Source organism: Gopherus evgoodei, chromosome 7 (assembly GCF_007399415.2).
Source record: "Gopherus evgoodei ecotype Sinaloan lineage chromosome 7, rGopEvg1_v1.p, whole genome shotgun sequence".
NCBI lineage: Eukaryota > Metazoa > Chordata > Testudines > Testudinidae > Gopherus > Gopherus evgoodei.
The window spans coordinates 129,518,668-129,539,365 of record NC_044328.1 but is presented as its reverse complement, the minus strand read 5'-3'; the positions used below and the strand labels follow the sequence as shown (position 1 = coordinate 129,539,365).

The window sequence follows — 20,698 nt, the reverse complement described above, 5'->3', positions numbered from 1 at the left end:
CTTCTCAGTTATTTTTCCACCTTTCCTCAGCGAAGATTATGAAACAAACCAGGCTGGAAGTTTGTAACTTGTGTGTGTGTGTGTGAGAGAGAGAGTGAACTCATCTCAATGGAAACATAGGGAAATTAGTTAATTTTTTTCAATACTCAGACATCTGAACCAATTCTATGCAAACTGAAGAATAGGAAATTAAAACAGGGACTGAAAGAAGCTCAGAGTGGATATTGGAATTTACTGTACGTATATTGTATTCTGTTCTTGAAAGCTGTGATGGAATGTAGCAAAAACTTTCACTGTGGCATGCATGTTTTTCAGTACCCAAAGGCACATCTTAAATGTATTTAACTATACATGCCTGTTTCTTCATAGCAAACTGAGAGAGTTATGAACCTCAGGGGCAGTAGTAGGCTGAATGGAAATTTTCTCTCTGTTCCAGGTTTCAGAGCGAATGAAGATAGTTGATGTAATCGGGGAGAAGGTGTATCGAGATGGGGAGCGCATCATTTCTCAGGTATTTGGACTTTGAATTCTTCCCTCTTTTTTATATTACGTAGAATCATAGATATCAGTTTGGTTGTCCAATTTGACCTCATTAACGCCATTATTCCTACTGACATCTTATTTAAAGGTTTTATTATTTTCAGGGATGGGTTGGTACCTAGTTTCCCTAGGTTTTTGTTCCATTATCCATTTTTCTTACTCTTATTTACTACTTGCTTGTGAATATTTTTTAAAAAGCCTTTTTTCAAAAGTTATACAGGAAGTACAATAAAATTACTCTTGTTTGGGTCATTAAGAAAAATGTGTGGATTTTCATGGGGAAGACAAAAAGCACATCCCTGACACAAAGGGCAGTCCCCTAACAAATTTCAACTTCCTGCTCCAAAGCACTGAAGTGCTAGAGCTTCTCAAAGAAAAGATTGCCTGAATTTTTTAACATGGGCAAAACATTATTTTTCCCTAGGCTAATTCTTGGATACAGCTGAACCATTTTGGCTGGAATTTTCCCAAAAAACCCTCCTCCAGCAGAGGCCTGGCATGGAAAATTTCAGCCCAAATGATTACTTTTGCAAAATTATAAGCAACTGAAAATTCAGTCTTATAATGGGAAGTGCTGGTCACTGTTCTTGTTAGGCGAAGCTTCTGCCCTTTCTACAAAACACTTGTCTCTGTACTTGCATAGATATGGGATCACAGTAAAGCTAGACAGGTAATGGAAGTCACCCTGTTAGTCCTAAGGGGAACACACAGTGTTTCCAAGGGTGGTTGTTCTGGTGCATCTGTGGCGCTACACTCCCATTTTCCCCAGCCATTTTGCACTTTAAGGTCATATTTAGTTGATTTACCTGAAGCCACCCTATAATATCTTTCTTGGACTTGTTTGCTCTTCAGGTAGCTGTACACCAATTTGTATCTTTTTTTTACCTTGAATGAGTAACTTTGTTTCTTTAATATTATATTTTTGGCTCTATATTGAATGCCTTATTGACATTGCAATATACTCCATCCCCTCATTGTCAGATATACCATTAATCCTATAGAAGGCCATTTGATTTGTTGGCATAGCTTAGTTTTAGCAATACAATATCTTTTATTAGTTTTTAGACACCTTTCCCACAGAAGTTGATGTATTAGACTCCTATTAGTCTCAGCTGTTTTGCCCAGAATGTGTTGGGTTAATTAGCTGGTAATTTTCTGGTTCTTTCCTCCTATTGGCCTTAAAGGAATAGTTGCTACCATGTTTGGTATTTTCCAGACAGCTAGTGTCTCTCCAGTGATTCACTGAAACTTGTTTTCAGAGGTTCCAGGCTTTCTTGGTTAGTTTTGTTAAAAACTGTATGATGCGTTTCATCAGGATCTGCAATAGTTTTGCCAGTTTTTTTCCCTGTCTTTGTTTGCCCTTTTGCTGTTGACCTCTCCATTTGCTGTCTCAAATAACAGCTGGTCTGCTTCCTGCACAAGGTTTTTACTACAAGTTGAGCAGAAGCAGCTCATTGCAGTGTTGGCTCTTTTGAGATTCTCTCATACTTGCTCTCCTTTCTGATGTTACAGAGATTCTGTATATTCCTTTCCTTTCTTTTACTGAACGCACTTCTAGAGCCCTTTCTTATTTCTTTTGACTCCTCTAGTTATTGCTTTGTTTTTGTTTTCTTAATATTACATGTGCATTCCTTGAGGACTGTTTACTCGTCAACTTCCTGTCAATTTTTTCCCTTGTATTTCACCAGCATTTTTAAGACCTTCCTTGTTGATATTGGCATTGTTAGCCTTTTGGATGTCAGCAGGTAAACTCTCCTCAGATTCCTTGTCCCCATTTTCAGCTACAGCGTTAGCCCAATTTAGGCCACTTTCTGTATTACTTACTGCAGCCAATTTTCAACTTGTGCACAATTTAACACTTAGCCCTGTATTCTGTGAAAATTGGAATATAATTTCTGCATCTTAAAATAGGATGGCTAATTTATTCTTACCTTTTCTCTTTATAGGGTGATAAAGCAGACAGCTTTTACATTGTAGAGTCTGGTGAAGTAAAAATCTTGATTAAAAGCAAGGTGAGTTCAAATACGGTTATGGGGTGAGAAGTCAAGAGCTATTGTGGCTTAGAAATTAAGTGACAGGAAACAAAAAGAGATAAATGGTCAATTTTCGCTATAGCCAACAGATAATAGAGAGGAGGTGTAGCATGGTTCCATAATAGTCAGTGGCAGGGGCGGCTCCAGGCACCAACACGCCAAGCATGTGCCTGGGGGCAGCAAGCTGTGGGGGGCACCCTGCTGGTCGCCGTGAGGGGGGCAGGCAGGCTGCCTTCGGTGGCTTCCCTACAGGAGGTCTACCGGTTCTGCGGTTTCGGCAGCAGTTCAGTGGCGAGTATGCCGAAGCCGTGGAACCAGAGGACCTCCTGCAGGCATGCCCCCGAAGGCAGCCTGCCTGCCGTGCATGGGGCGGCAAAATACCTAGAGCTGCCCCTGATCAGTGGTGGTTTAATATATTTATCAATGAGCTGGGAAAATGAGTGAACAGTGAGTTGGCAAAACTAGCAGATGACACATTAATGTAGGTGAATAAAGACTACAGAAGAGTGAAAAGTTGCAGAGGGACCTAACAAAGTGAATGGGCAGCACGATGGCAGGTTACATTTAGTGTTTGACACATGCAAGTTAACACTTAAAGGAAAAAAATTGAACCATTTCATGCTATTGCTATGTTCTACATTTTAAAAAAAAGTCCTGGGCATCATTGTAGACAGCCCTGCTCAATATACATCTGGGGGGGGCAGGGGAGGCTAAAAAGAAAAATACCCTCTCATAATAGGAGATCAAGGGGACATTGACTGAAACTGAAGACACATTAGTTTAAAACTGGTTCATGCAGGTTTCTTACACCTTTCTCTGAAGCATGTGGTACTGGATAGGGTTAGACAGGACAGTGGGCTACATGGATTCTCAGCCTGATCTATGTTCTTAATAAAAGTGCTGTACTGTACAACAGACTAACTCTCAGATTCTTTTAAGATCTGATAGTTATTATTTCTGGTCAGGCAAGGCAAGCTGTACATCTCCCTAAAGTGGCTTCAAGCTATTTCAAAAAACGATTCTGAAGATTACTCATGTCTGTTTGAGAAACATGCTTTGCTTCCATCCGCACATGTGCAAATTGCCGTGATGTTCCCTTTCAAACTTCAAACATGGATAGAGTCTTCCCTAGGGGGGATTGTAGTAGGCTACAGTCAACAGATACTCAAAGTACAGCGTCTTTTAACCCTTTGCCCTTCCTGTGACTTCTTTTAACTGAAGACTTGCTTTCAAACGAATACTTCTCCCAGTTTGAGGCAATCTTTACAAGGCAGAGCCTTGTGTATGTTATACTTAAAATCTTTGTTAGGGAATATTCTGGAGACCCTGTGCACAGGATGCTGAGCCACTACTGAAGCATTTCTCTGCCAGCTGTGACCTTCTGTTCAGGGAGAGCTGTATGCATAGCACTGTGTAGTAACTAATATATTCACTTCACATATTGTTCTGTTTCTGGCACAGACTATGACAAGTAAGGATGCTAACCAGGAAGTGGAGATTGCCCGGTGTCACAAAGGACAGTATTTTGGAGAGCTTGCACTTGTTACCAACAAACCCAGAGCAGCCTCTGCCTATGCTGTTGGGGATGTCAAGTGTTTAGGTAAGGGTACTTTGTGCTGCCAGGTGTCTCTCTGCAGTAGGTGCCTTCAAGCAATGTCGCTTCATGTTGTCTATGCTATTCCATTAAGTTGTACAGCCATGTAGCTCCTAACTGGTATCCAATCTGGATTGCTTGTTCTTCAGTCAAGGCCAGGAGTTTTGGCCTGCAAGGGACCTTCAGCACTTCAGTCTGGGAACCCTTGTTTCCTTCATCTTGTCTTTCTTTGTACCATCTCTGTTTTGACTGGGGATGGCAGAAGTGCCCAGTGGAGATTAAGTATGTTACTTCCTTTATGTGCCTGGCCTCCACCATTCCAGAAAAGAGAACTCATAAATAGAGTCGAGTGTGTATCTGCAGCATAGTAGCATAAAAGCACAACCTCCATTCAGCTTGATTTCCTTCCCTTAAAAGATGTTTGTTACACATGACTTTGAGATTTTTCAGTATTGCTTTTATTGCAGCTGTGTATTTTTGCATTTGGCCTCCAGATTTATCCCAGGATCAGACATTTATTTTTTAGTCTCCTGGATCAGCATGACAGCTTTGTGAAACTAGAAGTTTGACTTCAGTGGGAGTGGCTTCAACTGAAACATTAGAACCATATTGACTGGATTCAAGTTGCATGAGTTTTAGAAAGTAATTGCAATTAGGTTATTGCTTTATTTTGGAGGACGGCTCTTTATTTGTTTTCACTCTTCTATTTGTTTCTGTGTAGTCATGGATGTGCAAGCATTCGAGAGGCTGCTTGGCCCCTGCATGGACATTATGAAGAGGAATATAACACATTATGAGGAACAGCTGGTGGCAATGTTTGGTTCGAGCATGGACCTGTTGGATCCGGGGAATTAGGCACAGGGTACTTTAGTGCCTTCTCAGTTCAAGACACAGAAAAGTCTCCTATCAGCAACACAACACATAAGGAAAAATGGACACTACAGAACAGTTACTGCTGCTGTCTTCTTGGGCATTTTAGAAATAAATAAGTCTCAGCACAGATGGATGGGGAGAGGCTCACTCCATGCCTCCACTTTGCTGCTGAAATTTCATTATTAGGCTTAGTTTAAAGATGATTCTAACCCTTCTCTCACTTGTTTGGCTCAGAATGGCATGTCTCTCCAACCATTTAAGTGCCTGATGCAAAACCCAAAGTGTAAAAGATACAGAACCTTCTTTTTCTTTCTCATTTTATTGTTGTGGTAAATCTTCAGAGCAGATCTGTAATGACAGGCTGCTTATTGTCCCCCAGGGAGCAGCCTTCTCTTTACAGTCTGTTAATATCTTCCTTTGACGCTTCCTTTACATAATGTCAAAAATTTAATTGTAGCATTTGGGTTTGACATCGAATATATCAAGGGGACTTGAAATTATCAGAGCCATTGAATAAGTTGGCATTGAGGTGTTCCTGCCATCTGCTGAAAGCTTTAGGTACTGCAGTTCTGTAATAAAACGATAAACACACCTGGGGGCACAAGAAATAACTGCTCGATACTGAAATGCAGAAAATGAAGAATGATTGACTTCTGAACATTTTCTGAGCAGTAAAGAGAATTGGTTTAGTTCTTCATGCTACCAAACATATGCAGAGAGTTTGATAGTGGTCCAGCAGCTCCAGTGGCCTGAAGGTGCCATAGCTGTATCATCCCCATCTCCATTTCTTAAAGTGGGCAGATTTTACTGCTGAGATGTTGCAGCACATGACCCTCTCCTGCTTTTAGAGATATCCTTTGTACTGCTAGATTTCACAGGGCGTTGCTGTTGTCTGGATCAGTTTTAAAACTCTCTTTTTAAGGAGGTTAATTTTGTGTAATTTAAAGGAACAATATTTATGTACTTAAGCAGCTCCCCCTAATTCTAATATTTTGTAATATTCTTTAACTTGATTGGACACTTAGATACTTTCAGATGCCAAGTCTGTTTGTTAAACCTTTCAGAAATTAGCAACATTTGACTTCATGAAGCAAATGACTTTGCTAACTAGGCAGTTGGTATATTTGGAGTGGTCTTTTGATTTAGGTAACAGTTCAGTTAAAGATATTTATCTGTCAAATCTGCAGCACTTATTAGGGAGACTTCTATTTCTATAGATCATTGACCTTAAGGCACATCCTGATGAGATTTTATCAGAGTATTATGGTATAAAATAAAATATTTATATAAAGAAAAAGCATTGAATTTGTAGGTAATAAGTCTAGTGGTCCCCTTTCCATTTTCAGTCTTCTAAATTTATGTGAAACTTACCCACGTTTCTGGGATGGTGAAATTTTAATTGCAGACTCGGATGGGTAGAACTGAACACACTGTCTAGTTTTTATGATCACCTGAGCAAGGGGAGAGAATTAAAAGTTTATTAGAGAATGTTTATAAATAGATGATACAGAGAGTTTGAAACGTCAGTTATTGGTCATTGGGGGTAACGTACAGAGTATAGGGGGATGCTAGTATTTTGGTATTGGACAGCACATAACATAGACAGTCTGCAATGTCCCCAATGGGGGGGCATACGGTGGGTGAGATCAAGATACAGTCAAGAAGCAGTGAAGGTACATCACTCATACAAAGAGTTACAGACAGTCATGGGTATAAATAAGTGGGCTGGGTAATGCGGATAGGATGACCCTCACATGGTGGAGTTCAGTTCGGTTGGTTCAGGGCTTGGGGATAAAGTCCAGCAGGGGAAGTTTACAGGTCTCTTCTCCCTTGTGGGTGCATGAAGTCACGCCGGCTCACTCTTGGTATTGGCAGTGGCCAGCGATGTGCTCTGTGTAAATGTCTCTAGGCCATCGAATAGTGTCCGAGACCATTTCCTGCTTGTTAGCGCACTAGAAATCTGCTCTTTTTAACAAGTGGAAGGTGAAGAGCTACAACACGGAGTTGGCTGCTAGCCTGTAATATTTTCCTCACTCCTCCCAGCTCCTGCACTTGTTCTGTAAAGTTGGATCCATAATCAGGTTGAGGCTGTACTGATGTTGTCTAGTTACAGTAGATTGCATTACGCTTTCAGATGATGGACTGGTTTGTAATGAATACCACTGAACAAGGTGTGCCACAGTGGTACCTAGTTGCCTCCATTCTTAGCACAGTGTGTTTTTCCCTGCTTTACTGTACAGGTTCTTCAGTTCTGCAAAGCTAAAAAAGCAGCAGGAACTGGAATGTCATTCATGCTTCTGAGGTTTAACACTAAAAACACTCATAGTCTTTCTTTGTAAATTATAGAATTAAAAAAAAAAAGAACAGTTGGCAGGTCCTCACGCTGATAACTGAGAGATTAGGATTCAAAAGTAGACGTGGGCTCCCAAGCCAGGCCAGCTGTGGATTGTCCAGGCAATCCAGACACAGGCTGGTCTCCAAACCCATCTGAGTTTCTGTACAGCTTAAACTGTCACATGAACCAAAGAGGATCTCTCTGAATAAATATCCTCAATCAGCTTTGGTCCTTCCCATACGAACACTTCCTCGGATGCCCCTCCCTTGTATCCACTGGAGTGGAACAAGTTTGGCTACATTACAGCTTTCAGTTCTCTGCATTACAGGTCTCGGTGCCTCAGAATATGCAAGCCTTGTAAACGGTACGAAGCCTGGCCAAAAGGAAGCAAAAAGTCTACTGGGTACCCTTGTTAGGGCCTTAAGGAACTTCTGCAGAGGGAGGGAACATGAGGCCATGGACTCAGAAAGCTAGAGGTCCCAGATGAGGGAGAACAGATTTACAAACCTCTACCCATCTCTATGCTCCTTGAACACAGTAGAGTGGCATTATCACACAGAGCCGTGTGAGACCCAGTGTCAGATGGGACACTGGTATGATGCAAGTGAGCAATTTAACTTTGAGCAGAGAGAATGAACGGGCTGCGGGGTTATCAGTTTAAAGTCCATCATTTGGGATTTGCCTGGCTGGTCTGGTTTGTTTTAACCAATTTGCTTTGTAGTCTTTTGGAGTGGGGACAGGCAGATAGGGAGAGGTGACCTATAGAATGTTACTCAGTAGCACCTTTGTCCTTTATTCATACTCTGGGTAGCCAAAGTCAGAGTGCTTGAAAGTAGAGAGAAAAAACTGACTGAGAGACATTGGCCAATAGTTATTCAGCTGCATCACCCCATCCCTGTCTTACTCCAGCCACTTTTGTTTTAATGTCTCTAATGGATGTGAGAGTTTCTCAGGTGGTATGGCTCTGTGGCCAGTAAATCTGCCATGGATTCTCAGCAACTGGTAGTGGAGAGAGCTCTAGTTTAATAAGAGAACTCAGCAGCAAAGTGGGTAAGAGAATGGTGATCTTGAGATTTGGAGAAATATCTGTCTTATTTCTGATTCTCTGCTTGTGATTTGTTGTGAAGTCAGTGAGAGGAGCTTTCAGTGGTCGAGTGCCCTGGCATATGGTATTTCTGGTTAACGTCACAGCACAGGTTTCACAGTGTACAAAAACAAGCTGTCTCTTTTTAAAAAAACAAAAACAAAGTGCAGTTTTGCACAGAGGAAAAAAAAGAAACCCCTTTGAATGTCACTTTCCATTCTCTTTCCTTTTCAGTTAGCTGATGTTGGGACTCTGGTTCTTGACATGTATTTGTAAACCAGTCTTGCCAAAATACAAATGTGTTGGGTTTTTTCACTCCAGCTACCTTTTGTTGTTGTTAGTTATTCTGTTTTCAGTCACTTCAACCATATGCTTTATTTCAAGAGGCCTTCCTTGTGATTTCTCTCTTTACAGGCTGTAGTGTTATATCAGTATTTAAAGATGCAAAAGAAAGCACTAGCCTCATAAGAGAATTACTGAAATCCATTTAGCCTGGCTGGAGCTAAAGATGTGCTACCAATATTTTTCTCCACTCAGAAAAAAAATGAATTCTGCATAAAGATGCTACCTCAAGGCTCCAAGTGTTTTAAAGGTCTTTCACCTGGGAGAATTCCATAAGTCAGTTTTGCGAATTGGTCTGTTGCATTGAGTTAAATGTTTTTTATTGATTCATTGGGAGACCCATATTTTATTAAGTCATTTTACTACTAGTATTTGATTCTCAAAGGATGAGTGACTGCAGAGAGATTGATTCTTGCACTATCATGTTGACAGTGGGGGGGAAAAAATTCCTGCCATATAAGCTTATACTTTAAAAACATTCTGGGATTCAGCTTCACTTTTGGTTAATAAAATGCTGACATGTCGTGTCCAGCCTTCCTGGTACAATCCTGTGTGTGTGTTAACTTATTCCAGCCGACACAGCCCCCCACAGCGTTATGTAGTGAAGTGGCCAGGTATGTCTGGTGACAAAGGCGAAAGCTAAATTACTTGGAGGACTGCAGGAGGCACTACTTAGTACTCTCAGTGGCCGGCTGAAAATGGTACTCTCTCCCTGACGCAACAAAACCAGTTACAAAATTCCCCAACCACTGAATTTCTCTGTTTGGTGAGAGGACCTTATTGATGCATTTAGATTCCACCTGTATGTGGATGATATTGCTATGGATAAAACCAGTTCCTATTGGTATTGTTGCCACAGAACATGGTAAAATGGTGCAGTTGGCATTCTGATTTATTATTTGAGCACTGTTGGTGTGTTGAGCACTGTGCAAAACATAGATTGTCCTAAAACAAATTCTGAAGGAGAACAAAAGTAGTTTTAAGATGAGATAAGCTTCCTGCATCTGTAGCTGATGCATAATGTGTGCTGGGCTGTGCCTGTCTATTTCTTTAACAAAACTAACACAAAACCTGTAAAGGAAACACATAAACATCCAGTACAAGAGACGTGCTGTGTGACCTGGAGAGTTTACTATCTGAACACCCAGCATGACGGCATATTTGCTTTTGCTGAGCTGGTTTTATTTTACCCCTATTAAAATGTACATACAGCTTTAAATGTATAGATTTGGGAGAAGAACTCGGGGGTATCCATGGGACACTGATCAACTTTCAAAATGGAAAGTGTCTTAGTAAATTCGCTAGGGGCTTTGGATGACATAAATGTGTCATGTCTGGGCTTTGCTTCCCATGTCAGCATTGGGAAGCTGGGAATTGTTCAGATCCGTGTCACTAAAAGGTATGAAGTGCCTCCACTAGGGACTCTGTCTCCCCAATCAAGCATGAGCTGAAGATTGGATCCAAAGCTTGCCAAGAGCACTAGGCATTTGGAAGAACCACACACCTTCTGGGCACTCAAATCCCTCTCCATTGACTGAGAGGGGAGAGAAGCCTCCCAGCCCAAGAAAACGAGCGGCATGGAGCTGGGTCTCCCTTGGCATCAAGCAGAGCAACAGAGTTTACTGATGTCTAAGCATCACATGCACAGACACTTGTCATCTGGGCTCTGAATCTGGGATCAGCATATCAGCACGATGATAGATTTGAGCTGTTACCCCACTGTGAATGGGGACAGATCTCTGCCATTGTTTCAGGCTGGCTGCAAACTCAAGGAATACACAAAGAACTGTTCTTTAATGAAAGTAGAGAGACCACAGCAAGGCAAAGGTTTTGCAGGAAATTCCCCAACAGCAGAATCCTGGCACATAGGTCATGTGGAAAGGCACTACAGGACAGTAAGTCACATCTGGGCCAAGCAGTTGGATCCACACAGATACGTGTGCAGCCACTATGGATACAGCCATCCAGAAGGCTGAATTTGTGTGCCAAAGAAACATGCAGCCCAAGAGTGTGGATCTCTGCAAACAACCATGAAAACCCCTATTTACTGGTCAAACTTTCTGCTTAAGGCCATCAAACCAACAGTCAGGAAAGGGGTAGGGGATGGTGGTTGTGATTAAAAAAGTGAGAATCCTTTGGGAATTGTTGGATTGAGTTTTTTAAAAGCAGATTTTAAAAATAAGACCAATTGAAGAAGTTTTGTGCTCAGGTTGTTATCCCTAGCAAAACAGATGGACACGTGCCATGAGGAGCAGCAGTGGCCTCAGCATGCACCAATCCTTCCAAGCACAGCTCCTACAGTGTCCACAAAGAAACTTTAATGCATACGGGCCTTGTCTACACACAAACTATATCATTTTAACTATCCCAGTGTTCAGAGTGGTGCGATTGTATCTTAGAGCTTAGCTGTAGACAGTGGATCGTGTGACGTGGTCTGGATGAAAGCTGGAGGCACGTAGGTAAGTATAGCGGTTAGTAGTTTCCAGTATAGGGTGGTGTTTATATGACCATCACTTCTTAGCACTGTAGTGTCTAGGAAGTGGACCTCTTGTGTGGACTGGACTGTTAGTCTCTGAGGTGCCACAAGGACTCCTCGTTGTTTTCTCCCCATGCTGTTAAAGTCATGCAACCCCCCAGTGTAGATATAGTGGTACAAAGGTGCCTCACAGCAGTCTAGCTATTCACTTTTGCACCATAAGGCACCTCTATACTGCTGCAACTACATGCATGCTGGGGGTTGCACCGAGTTAGTTCTCGGTAGAAAAATCACCCCCTGTAACTGCAATAGCTCAATCAGTACAAGAACTGTGTGCACACCAGGCCTAAATCATAAACTTAGTTAAGGCTAAAGTGACTCATTTTCTTCCCCTCCTGATAAAGTTCTATCTCCCTTACGTGGATTAGTGCTTTGGTGCAGAGCAGTGTGTACTGAAGATCACTTGTGAATGGTGCATGGCCCTGTACAGAGAAACTTTTATGCTTTATCATTACAAAGTGAGAAAGGATCCACTACAAAATGCAGAACGGGTTGGTTTTCTTACCTCAGCATGAGGGACTAGAACTGTTCATCACTTTTCTTATTATGTCCCTGTTCTGTTGTTGTCCCAAGTCCACCCCATCCCCAAATGAGTTCATGCTGCCCAAGGTTACTCCAGGTAGGAAATGTATCATGTTAGTCACCTGGCACTTCTTGTAAATTGAGATTACAGTCAAGTACAACCAATACTTAGTTTTTTAAACAATCTCTTCCACTACAGCTGCAGAATTGTTAACATCTACAGTATACTGATACTGTAAACAAATGAGTGGTTATCAGAACTACTGTCCCTTAAATCTGTGGGGTTAAAACCAACTGTTTTGGCCAAATCTGCATGTTACAAAAATTACATTTCCTTTCAAGTTGACACAGCCATTTGAATGATGTAAAGTGCCCTTTTTAACATGGAAACCTCCATGCGAATACTTGATACGTAACATGGCTTGAGGTAGTTTCACGAAATTCACTGGGCAATGAAGGTGTAGGGTGCTGCAGTCTCATCATCAGTTTTGTTTCAGGCTGTTGAAGACAAGAATTACTGGTTCTGGAATAAGTCCTCTCAGACATAGCTGAGTACAGATGGCTTTTCATAAGAGTTAAGCTGCTCTTTCAGCTTCACAAAGACAAATATTGAATGCTCCATGGTAAATACACAGTGGGCAACACAGGCAGAGATGCTTTTTTTCTTTTAAATGGGCTTAGCTTTGATGCAGTCTCTCTCTGGCTTGGTCTACACTACGCGTTTAAACTGATTTTAGCGTTAAAGCGATTTAACGCTGTACCTGTCCACACTACAAGGCCCTTTATATCGATATAAAGGACTCTTTAAATCGGTTTCTGTACTCCTCCCCGACAAGAGGAGTAGTGCTGAAATCGGTATTACCATATCGGATTAGGGTTAGTGTGGCCGCAAATCGACGGTATTGGCCTCCGGGCGGTATCCCACAGAGCACCACTGTGACCGCTCTGGACAGCAATCTGAACTCGGATGCAGTGGCCAGGTAAATAGGGAAAGCCCCGCAAAATTTTGATTTTCATTTCCTGTTTGCCCAGCGTTGAGCTCTGATCATCACAGGTGGCGATGCAGTCCCAAATCCAAAAAGAGCTCCAGCATGGACCGTACGGGAGATACTGGATCTGATAGCTGTATGGGGAAACAAATCTGTTCTATCAGAGCTCCATTACAGAAGACAAAATGCCAAAGCGTTTGAAAAAAAAATCTACAGGCTACACAGTGCTGTGTGACAAGCGTAACGGGAAGCCAGAGACTCAGTGGATGCTCATGGAGGGACGGAAGGGGTACTGAGGACTCCAACTATCCCACAGTCCCCAGCAGTCTCCAAAAAGTATTTGTATTCTTGGCTGAGCTCCCAATGCCTGTAGGTTCAAACACACTGTCCAGCGTGGTTCAGGGAATAGCTCGTCAATTTACTCCCCTCCCCCACGTGAAAGAAAAGGGCAAGAATTAGTTTAACTTTTTTCAATGTCACCCTCTGTCTACTGAATGCTGCTGGCAGATGCGATGCTGCAGCAGTGAAGAGTAGTATCCGCTCCTGTCGTAGTATAATTTCCCAATTCTGAACCTTAGTGTCCAAAATATGGGTACTAGCATGAATGCCCCTAAGCTTAATTACCAGCTTAGATCCTGTAGTGCTGCCACCAATCAGGACTTAGAGTGCCTGATAAACTCTGGTCTCCCCCAAAACCTTCCCTGGGGACCCCCAAGACCCAAATTCCTTGAGTCTCACAACAAAGGGGAATAAACCATTTCCCTTCCCCCTCCTCCCCTCAAGGTGTTCCCTCCCTGGGCTCCTGGAGAGATATACAGATTCAAGCTCCGTGAATCTAAACAAAGGGATTCCCCCTTCTCCTTTCTTCCTCTCAGATCTTTCCCGCCCTGGGTACACTAGGAGATCACCATGATTCAAACTCCCTGAATCACAACACAGAGAAATCAGGTGGGTTCCCCCCCCCCCTTCTCCTCCCCTGTTAAGTACAGACTCAATTCCCTTGAGCCTCAACAAGGGGAAAAATCAGACAGGTCTTAAAAGCAAAACTTTATATAAAAGAAAAAAAGAATAAAGAAAATTACTGTAAATTCAAGATGGAATATTACAGGGTCTGTCAGCTTATAGAAATTGGAGAGAAAGCCTTCTCCAGCAGAAATACAATTTAAAATACGTTTAGCCAAATACATATTAGACCCCTGCCAGCCAGATACACATTTGCAAATAAAGCAAAACAGTCAAAAAGACTAAACTGCCTTTCTACCTTTTGTACTTACTAAATTGGAATAGAAGATTAGAGAGCCTGTAGGTACGTGTGGTCACTCTCAGAGCCCAGAGAGAACAAAGCAAAACCCAAAAAACACAAAGGCTTCCCTCCACCCAGATTTGAAAGTATCTTGTCTCCTGATTGGTCTCCTGGTCATGTGTTTGGTTCCCTGTTTGTTAACCCTTTACAGGTAAAAGAGACATTAACCCTTAACTATCTGTTTATGACAGCTCCTCTCCCCTCCCTGGTGGCAGACGGCACAATATGACTGATATCCATCATCACCATCAGCCCGTGAGTGCTCCTGCCTTGCCTCAGGTGAGGTCGGCTGAGGGCGCCTGGGTAAAAATAGGAATGATTCCTGGTCATTCTCAGTAGATGGGACAGAACGGCTGGTAACTGTCATCATCATCATAGCAACTGGAGCCTGAGCTCCATCAGCCCCCTCCCTTTCCTGTGTAAAGAAAAGATTCTGTACTATCATAGCAGCGGCATGCTGGGCTCCTCTCCTCCACACCGCTTAATGTCCTGCCTGGACTGTCATAGCACCGGGAGGCTGCCTCCTCCTCATTTTATCTCACTAACAAGTCACTGTTTCTTATTCCTGCATTCTTTATAACTTCATGACACAAATGGGGGGGACACTGCCACGGTAGCCTAGGAAGGTTGGGGGGAGGAGGGAAGCAACGGGTGGGGTTGTTGCAGGGGCACCCCCCGTGAATGGCATGTAGCTCATCATTTCTGCGGGATTTGACATGGAGCAGCTGTCCTCTCTGGTACATTGGTTCTCTAGTACACTTGCCCAATATTCTAAGCAGGACTGACTCTATTTTTAGAAACCATAAAGGAGGGATTGACTCGGGGAGTCATTCCCAGTTTTGCTTTTGCGCCCCCAGCCGACCTCAGCCAGGGGCACCCATGATAGCAGCAGACAGCACAGAAAGACAGATAACCGTCATCTCATTGCCAATTTACACCGGCACCAGACGGTACAGAACAACTGGTAACTGTCTCTATCATGCAAAAGCAAATGAATGCTGCTATGTAGCACTGGAGTATCGCCTCTGTCTGCGGCATCCAGTACACATATGGTAACTGAAAAAAAAAAAAAGCTGAACGGGCTCCATGGTTGCTGTGCTATGGCGTCTGCCAGGGCAATCCAGGGAAAAAGGGCGCAAAATGATTGTCTGCCGTTGCTTTCCCGGAGGAAGGAATGACTGACGACATTTACCCAGAACCACCTGTGACAATGATTTTTGCCCCATCAGCCACTGGGCTCTCAACCCAGAATTCCAATGGGCGGGGGAGACTGCGGGAACTATGGGATAGCTATGGAATAGCTACCCACAGTGCAACGCTCTGGAAATTGACGCTAGCCTCGGTACATGGACGCACACCGCCGAATTAATGTGCTTAGTGTGGCCGCGTGCACTCGACTTTATACAATCTGTTTTATAAAACCGGTTTATGTAAAATTGGAATAATCCAGTAGTGTAGACGTACCCTCAGAAACTAACAGCAGGGCATTCTCAGTCCAGTTACTGTTGCTGGCACTAAGGCAGGATTAAAGCATATATATAATACGGAGAGCTGCCATTTGTTACCAAGTTTTACAGTACTGTGTCCTCGACATGGAAATGGTCTGTAGGCAGGGGATCATTTAAATTGACAAAAAACATCTGTATTTGAGAGAAAATCTGATGCGTAAAAACAAGCTGCCAGCCTCTCATTTCAAAACCAGTGTGGTCAGTAACTGAAAGCAGCCTGCTATTTCTATGTCAACTTAAAAATGTTTTACTTTATTTTTCAAGCAGAAATTGGTGGGATGAGCATATTTAATTCGACCGTGGCTGAACATCTATTATTGCAAAGGCTTCGGAAAAATTCTTAAAAAGACTCTATTCCTTATTACAACTTTCCAGTTTGCTCCAACACCTGCATTAGCTGAAGCTCCACAGTCCATGGTTGTCTTAAGAATTCATGTTCAAATTTAAAGTTCACTCCAAAGCGCTCAGCTCAGCTGCTTTCTCTGTCACCTCGAAGGATTTTCTTCTACTGCTATTGCTGGAGTTAGGAGGTCAGAGGTAGGGTTGAAGAATGGAGTATTTAGTCCTTGGGAATTATCATTTATAACCAAGGAAGTGGGAGAGTAGTGTCCAACAAAGAGAACACATTCAAAATGATTACCCTTCTTGCCTGGGGTGAGCCACACACCTGTCACTGGTTACAATTCATACCTATGTTTGCTGCAGCTCCCACGTGTCATGGGGTTCAGATTCAGTTTTTGTTTTGTTATCCTATCATTTTAAAGCTTTATGTTAATGTCAAGAAACCAACTGTTGTCAACTTGAAGCATCCAAGTAAATGACAATGAGAAAATTTCATATTACATGCTTTGATCATTCCAAAATGCTCAGGTTTTCCCATGGGATTTAATGCTACTTCTAAACAAGATTACCATTTGTATTGCAGTGAGAATCCTCATTAATCGAATCTTGTAACACTGGTGAATTCAGGGATTTGCATCATCATGTAATATGTATCTTTTGCCCCAGGAAATTAAGACAATCTGTTTAGTCATAGGAAGAATGCACTCTGTTTTCTGGAGAAACTCCAAGTCAGTCAGTCTGTGAGGCCAGCAGCCCCTGTTCTGCACTGCCAAGAATGGAATCAATGACTTTTGTTGTGTCCTTCCCACATTAGATATTTTCTTATGTTCAAACACTTGCCTGCATGAAGAGCTGCATTCTGCTCTCTTGGGCTGCACTGGCAGGGGTGAATAAGAACAGTACTTGGCCCAAAAACTGTGCTAACAGGTTTCTGTTTCAGTCTTATATGCAGGGATGACAGCTCTTGTAACATAAGCATGTTGCCTCTTCTATTGGGCGAGTGTTCTACGGGGCAACAATTATATCATCAAAAGCATATTTTTCTACCCGCTTACCAAAGTAATTCACATTTTAAATACAATTTTAGCAGAATTAATTTAGTTTAATAAAGGCCAATAGAATGACCTGGCATTAATATCCAGCAGCCCAAGGGAATAGCAATCACAGCAATTAGTGAGAATTATGGGCCAGGTTCTGAGAAATCTTCAGGTTTCCCAGAAAAAGGATGTATTTTAATGCTATAAACCTCCTACTATTGGAGCTTGGGTTCTAGGTAGCTAGAGCCCTCATCCCCATGTTATTCCTGTGACAAGCAGGATGGGAATGACTGCGGTTGTTGGGGGAGGAATTATGTGGATCTGGTTCAGGGTACACATGCATTGAAATGCTCCAAATGGTCTGTGTGCCAGTTCTTAAATCCATGTCTCAGAACACAACTCTGTGGCTCCACTTGCAGGACTGGTGTAATAGCCTCCTTAGGTCTCAATGGAACCAGGATCAGGGCAAAAAAGCTTGGGCTGTCTAATCCTCTTTGACCATGGCTATTTGGAGGTGTACACAGAATACAGCCCTATGCCTTCAAAATAACTACATGACCATAAGAAAGGGATTGCAGGGTTCTGTGTTAAGGCACCATATCCGAACTGTTCAGATTACAACTAAAATATAACCAGCCGTAAGTATCCTTAGTTAACAATGCTAGTGCTGATGTGTGAGCCAGACTTTGAATCCAAACTCATCTCCGTAGTTACGTTGGCTCTGCAAAAACAACAGGAGGCAAAAAGTAGCAACATCTTCATCTAGGCAATGCAGTCAGCAGGCTGGCCTCTGTCCCAGTGGAACGCAGCTGTCATGGAGGTTCATAGATCAAAATCTGGTCTTGATGTAGTTGGAGCTTGATCCATTAATCGCTTGAAAATTAGGATGAAGGTCTTAAACTGGCATCAAGAGTTAGATAATGGAGGGACTTGAAAAGAAATGCAGGGAACACGGTAGCCAGTCCTCATCTGGGAGGAAGGGAGGAAGTTGCCTAATGAGCTGCAGGTAAAAGGAGGCATTTTCAGATGTTGATGCTTTCTGGCCATTCAAGCATCACTGAGGAGTCAGGACCCCAAAGCTTCATCCCACTCTGGTGAATGGGGCATGTCCCCTTCAGTGGAAGGTGGAGACAACATCTCAGTCATTTTGTTAAAGGGTTTCTCCTTTCCAACCAGCATCTGTTCAGTCTTGCCTAGCTTGAGCATGAAGACTGCTCTTAATCCAAGAGCTGATTGCTCCTAAGTATTCTGACATTTTAGTAGTGATGGTGGTTGCATCAGAACAGAACCGTGTTTTAAAGAGCCCTCGAAGTCTTTGACAACCTTATCTACAGCTGGCAAGAGCAGTGGTGCTGGCCAGCAGTGGGGCCCCTTGTCTTTCCAGTTTCAGTGCCAGTCTGGATATTCTCAGACTATTACCAGCCCTGTCTGCTCCACAGAGCGGGAGGGCACATTTGGGTCTTTAGCTGCTGTCTGTTCAGAGGTGTTATACACAGAGGTTTAGGACTACAGCCATAGCGTAGATGGAAAGGTAATTTCAGGAAAGCATGCATGTCTTTTTAGCTGTTTTTAATGTAACGTAGTAGCTGGGAATGAGACTCTAGCCCCCTGTGACCAACCAGCTCTCCCCAGACAACCACCACGTACTCCACGCTTTGGCAACCACTGCTTTAGACTCAAGGCAGAGATATAAACAGCAGAGAAATTCAGTGGTGAACTCCCCCGCAGTCCTCCAACACTGCCAGAATGCTGGTTGTTCTTTGTGTATGGAAGAATCTAACATGACCTTGGCTAAAGGACTTTTGTTAGATTAATACAAACAAGAAAAGTTAGAGAATCAAGGCTCCATTGGGCAGGGGCGGGGGGGAGCGCGGTGAGAGAGAGAGAGAGTCTCTCTCTCCCCACTGAACCAGCAGGAGCCACTGAGAACAAAATGGTTCTCAACAAATTTAAAGATAGAGTACACAGTTTCTTTACTATGGGCATCCATTTTATACACCACAAATATGGAGTTAGTAGTACCTTGCAAGTCTTCCTTTCATGCACAGTTCTCTCCATATGACAATGATATAAACCAGGGGTCGGCAACCTTTCAGCAGTGGTGTGTCGAGTCTTCCTTTATTCACTCTAATTTAAGGTTTTGTGTGCCAGTAATACATTTTAACATTTTTAGAAGGTCTCTTCCTATAAGTCTATAATATATAACTGAACTATTGTTGTATGTAAAGTAAATACATTTTTTTTAAATGTTTAAGACGCTTCATTTAAAATTAAATTAAAATGCAGAGCCCCCCAGACTGATGGCCAGGACCTGGGCAGTGTGAGTGCCACCGAACATCAACTTGCGTGCCGCAGGTTGCCTACCCCTGATATAAACAGTACTTTTCTGATGTTCCAGACATTTAAGATTCTCAACAATTTTATAACCATCTAGCCAATATGATAAACCCAAAGGAATAAAAATTCCTAAAGTCTAAATCCAGGAAGGTTGTCCTTTTACCACATTTCTTACATATTCTCAACTTTTCTAGATTGAGACTTTAGGTATTTTTATTCCTTCAGGTCTATCACATTGCCTAGATTATAATAAAAATTAAGATAATCTTAAATCTGCCTGGGTCTGCTATACACTGACAAATGTTGATAACATTTTGTTACAGGGGATAAAATAACATTAACTGCATAAACTCTGGCACTGTCACATTTTGTAGAAGAACTCGCACAAGCAGCAGAATTTTGTAAATTAATGTGTGGTCCTAGTTTGAGAAGTGGCTGCAAGAAGGTTCTATGTTTGCTCAGCTGATTTGCTCCAGGTACACATTCAGACAAAGCTGCTGACTTTAAGAACTAAACTAACATTATGCTGCTCTTTTTTCACTCTGGGTGAGCCCTGTAAAGCCAAACATGCTCAAAGGGAGCAATGTGTATTCTTCTTAAGTATCTTCAGCAGAAGAGTTTACTAATATTTAGTCAGCCCTACCTGTGTGATTCCACTGAAAGCTCTGAGTTAGCACAGGTGATTCTGATTGCATCATGCAAGACATGATGTGGGTTTGTACACGGCCTAATTTGGGACCTTTATTACAGGTGATATATGAGAAGCAAAGAGAGCAGCTGGGTTCTCGGATACCAGATTGAATCTCCAAGAACTAGATATCTCTGCCTGTAAATAGAGCACATCTGTTCAGAAATTTGGAGATAAACAGAGCACCGCATGCTATTTACATGGTTCTTTTCAGAGCAGACTCCAACTGTACTTCTTCCAACGCTCCTGAAATTCATGCTAGTTTATAATGTCCTGTGTATTATGCACCAGATCCACCAACTCCAAGATGCACTTTTGTCTGGAATGTAGATGTGACAGGAATGGAGTTTGTTGAAACAGCCACTCCAGAAACAGACAGCACTTGCATGACAGAAACAGGGTTAAGTACTATAGGAAGTCTCTGCCTCAGGGTACAAAGTTATTTTGTGACTCTGGGCTTGTCTACATCAGAAAGTTGCAGCGCTGGTGAGGGAGTTACAGCGCTGCAACTTTGAGAGTGTCCACATCTGCAGGGCATCACCAGCGCTGCAACTCCCTGTTTGCAGCGCTGGCCGTACTCCCGTTTTGTCTCGGGTGTAGAGGATCCAGCGCTGGTGATCCAGCGCTGGTAATGC

The 20,698-nt window shown here is 42.6% G+C and overlaps 1 protein-coding gene across 1 annotated transcript in view; it reads left to right on the top strand.

Moving 5' to 3' along the window:
• Nucleotides 1-9,347, top strand: part of PRKAR2A (protein kinase cAMP-dependent type II regulatory subunit alpha) — a 149,074-nt gene extending 139,727 nt beyond the window's left edge. The window contains exons 8-11 of the mRNA XM_030571187.1: nucleotides 437-511; nucleotides 2,487-2,552; nucleotides 4,035-4,173; nucleotides 4,889-9,347. Of these exons, the coding sequence (XP_030427047.1) occupies nucleotides 437-511; nucleotides 2,487-2,552; nucleotides 4,035-4,173; nucleotides 4,889-5,022 (414 nt within the window). The 3' untranslated portion in view covers nucleotides 5,023-9,347. The remainder of the gene's footprint in view (nucleotides 1-436; nucleotides 512-2,486; nucleotides 2,553-4,034; nucleotides 4,174-4,888) is intronic.
• Nucleotides 9,348-20,698: the final 11,351 nt, after the last annotated feature.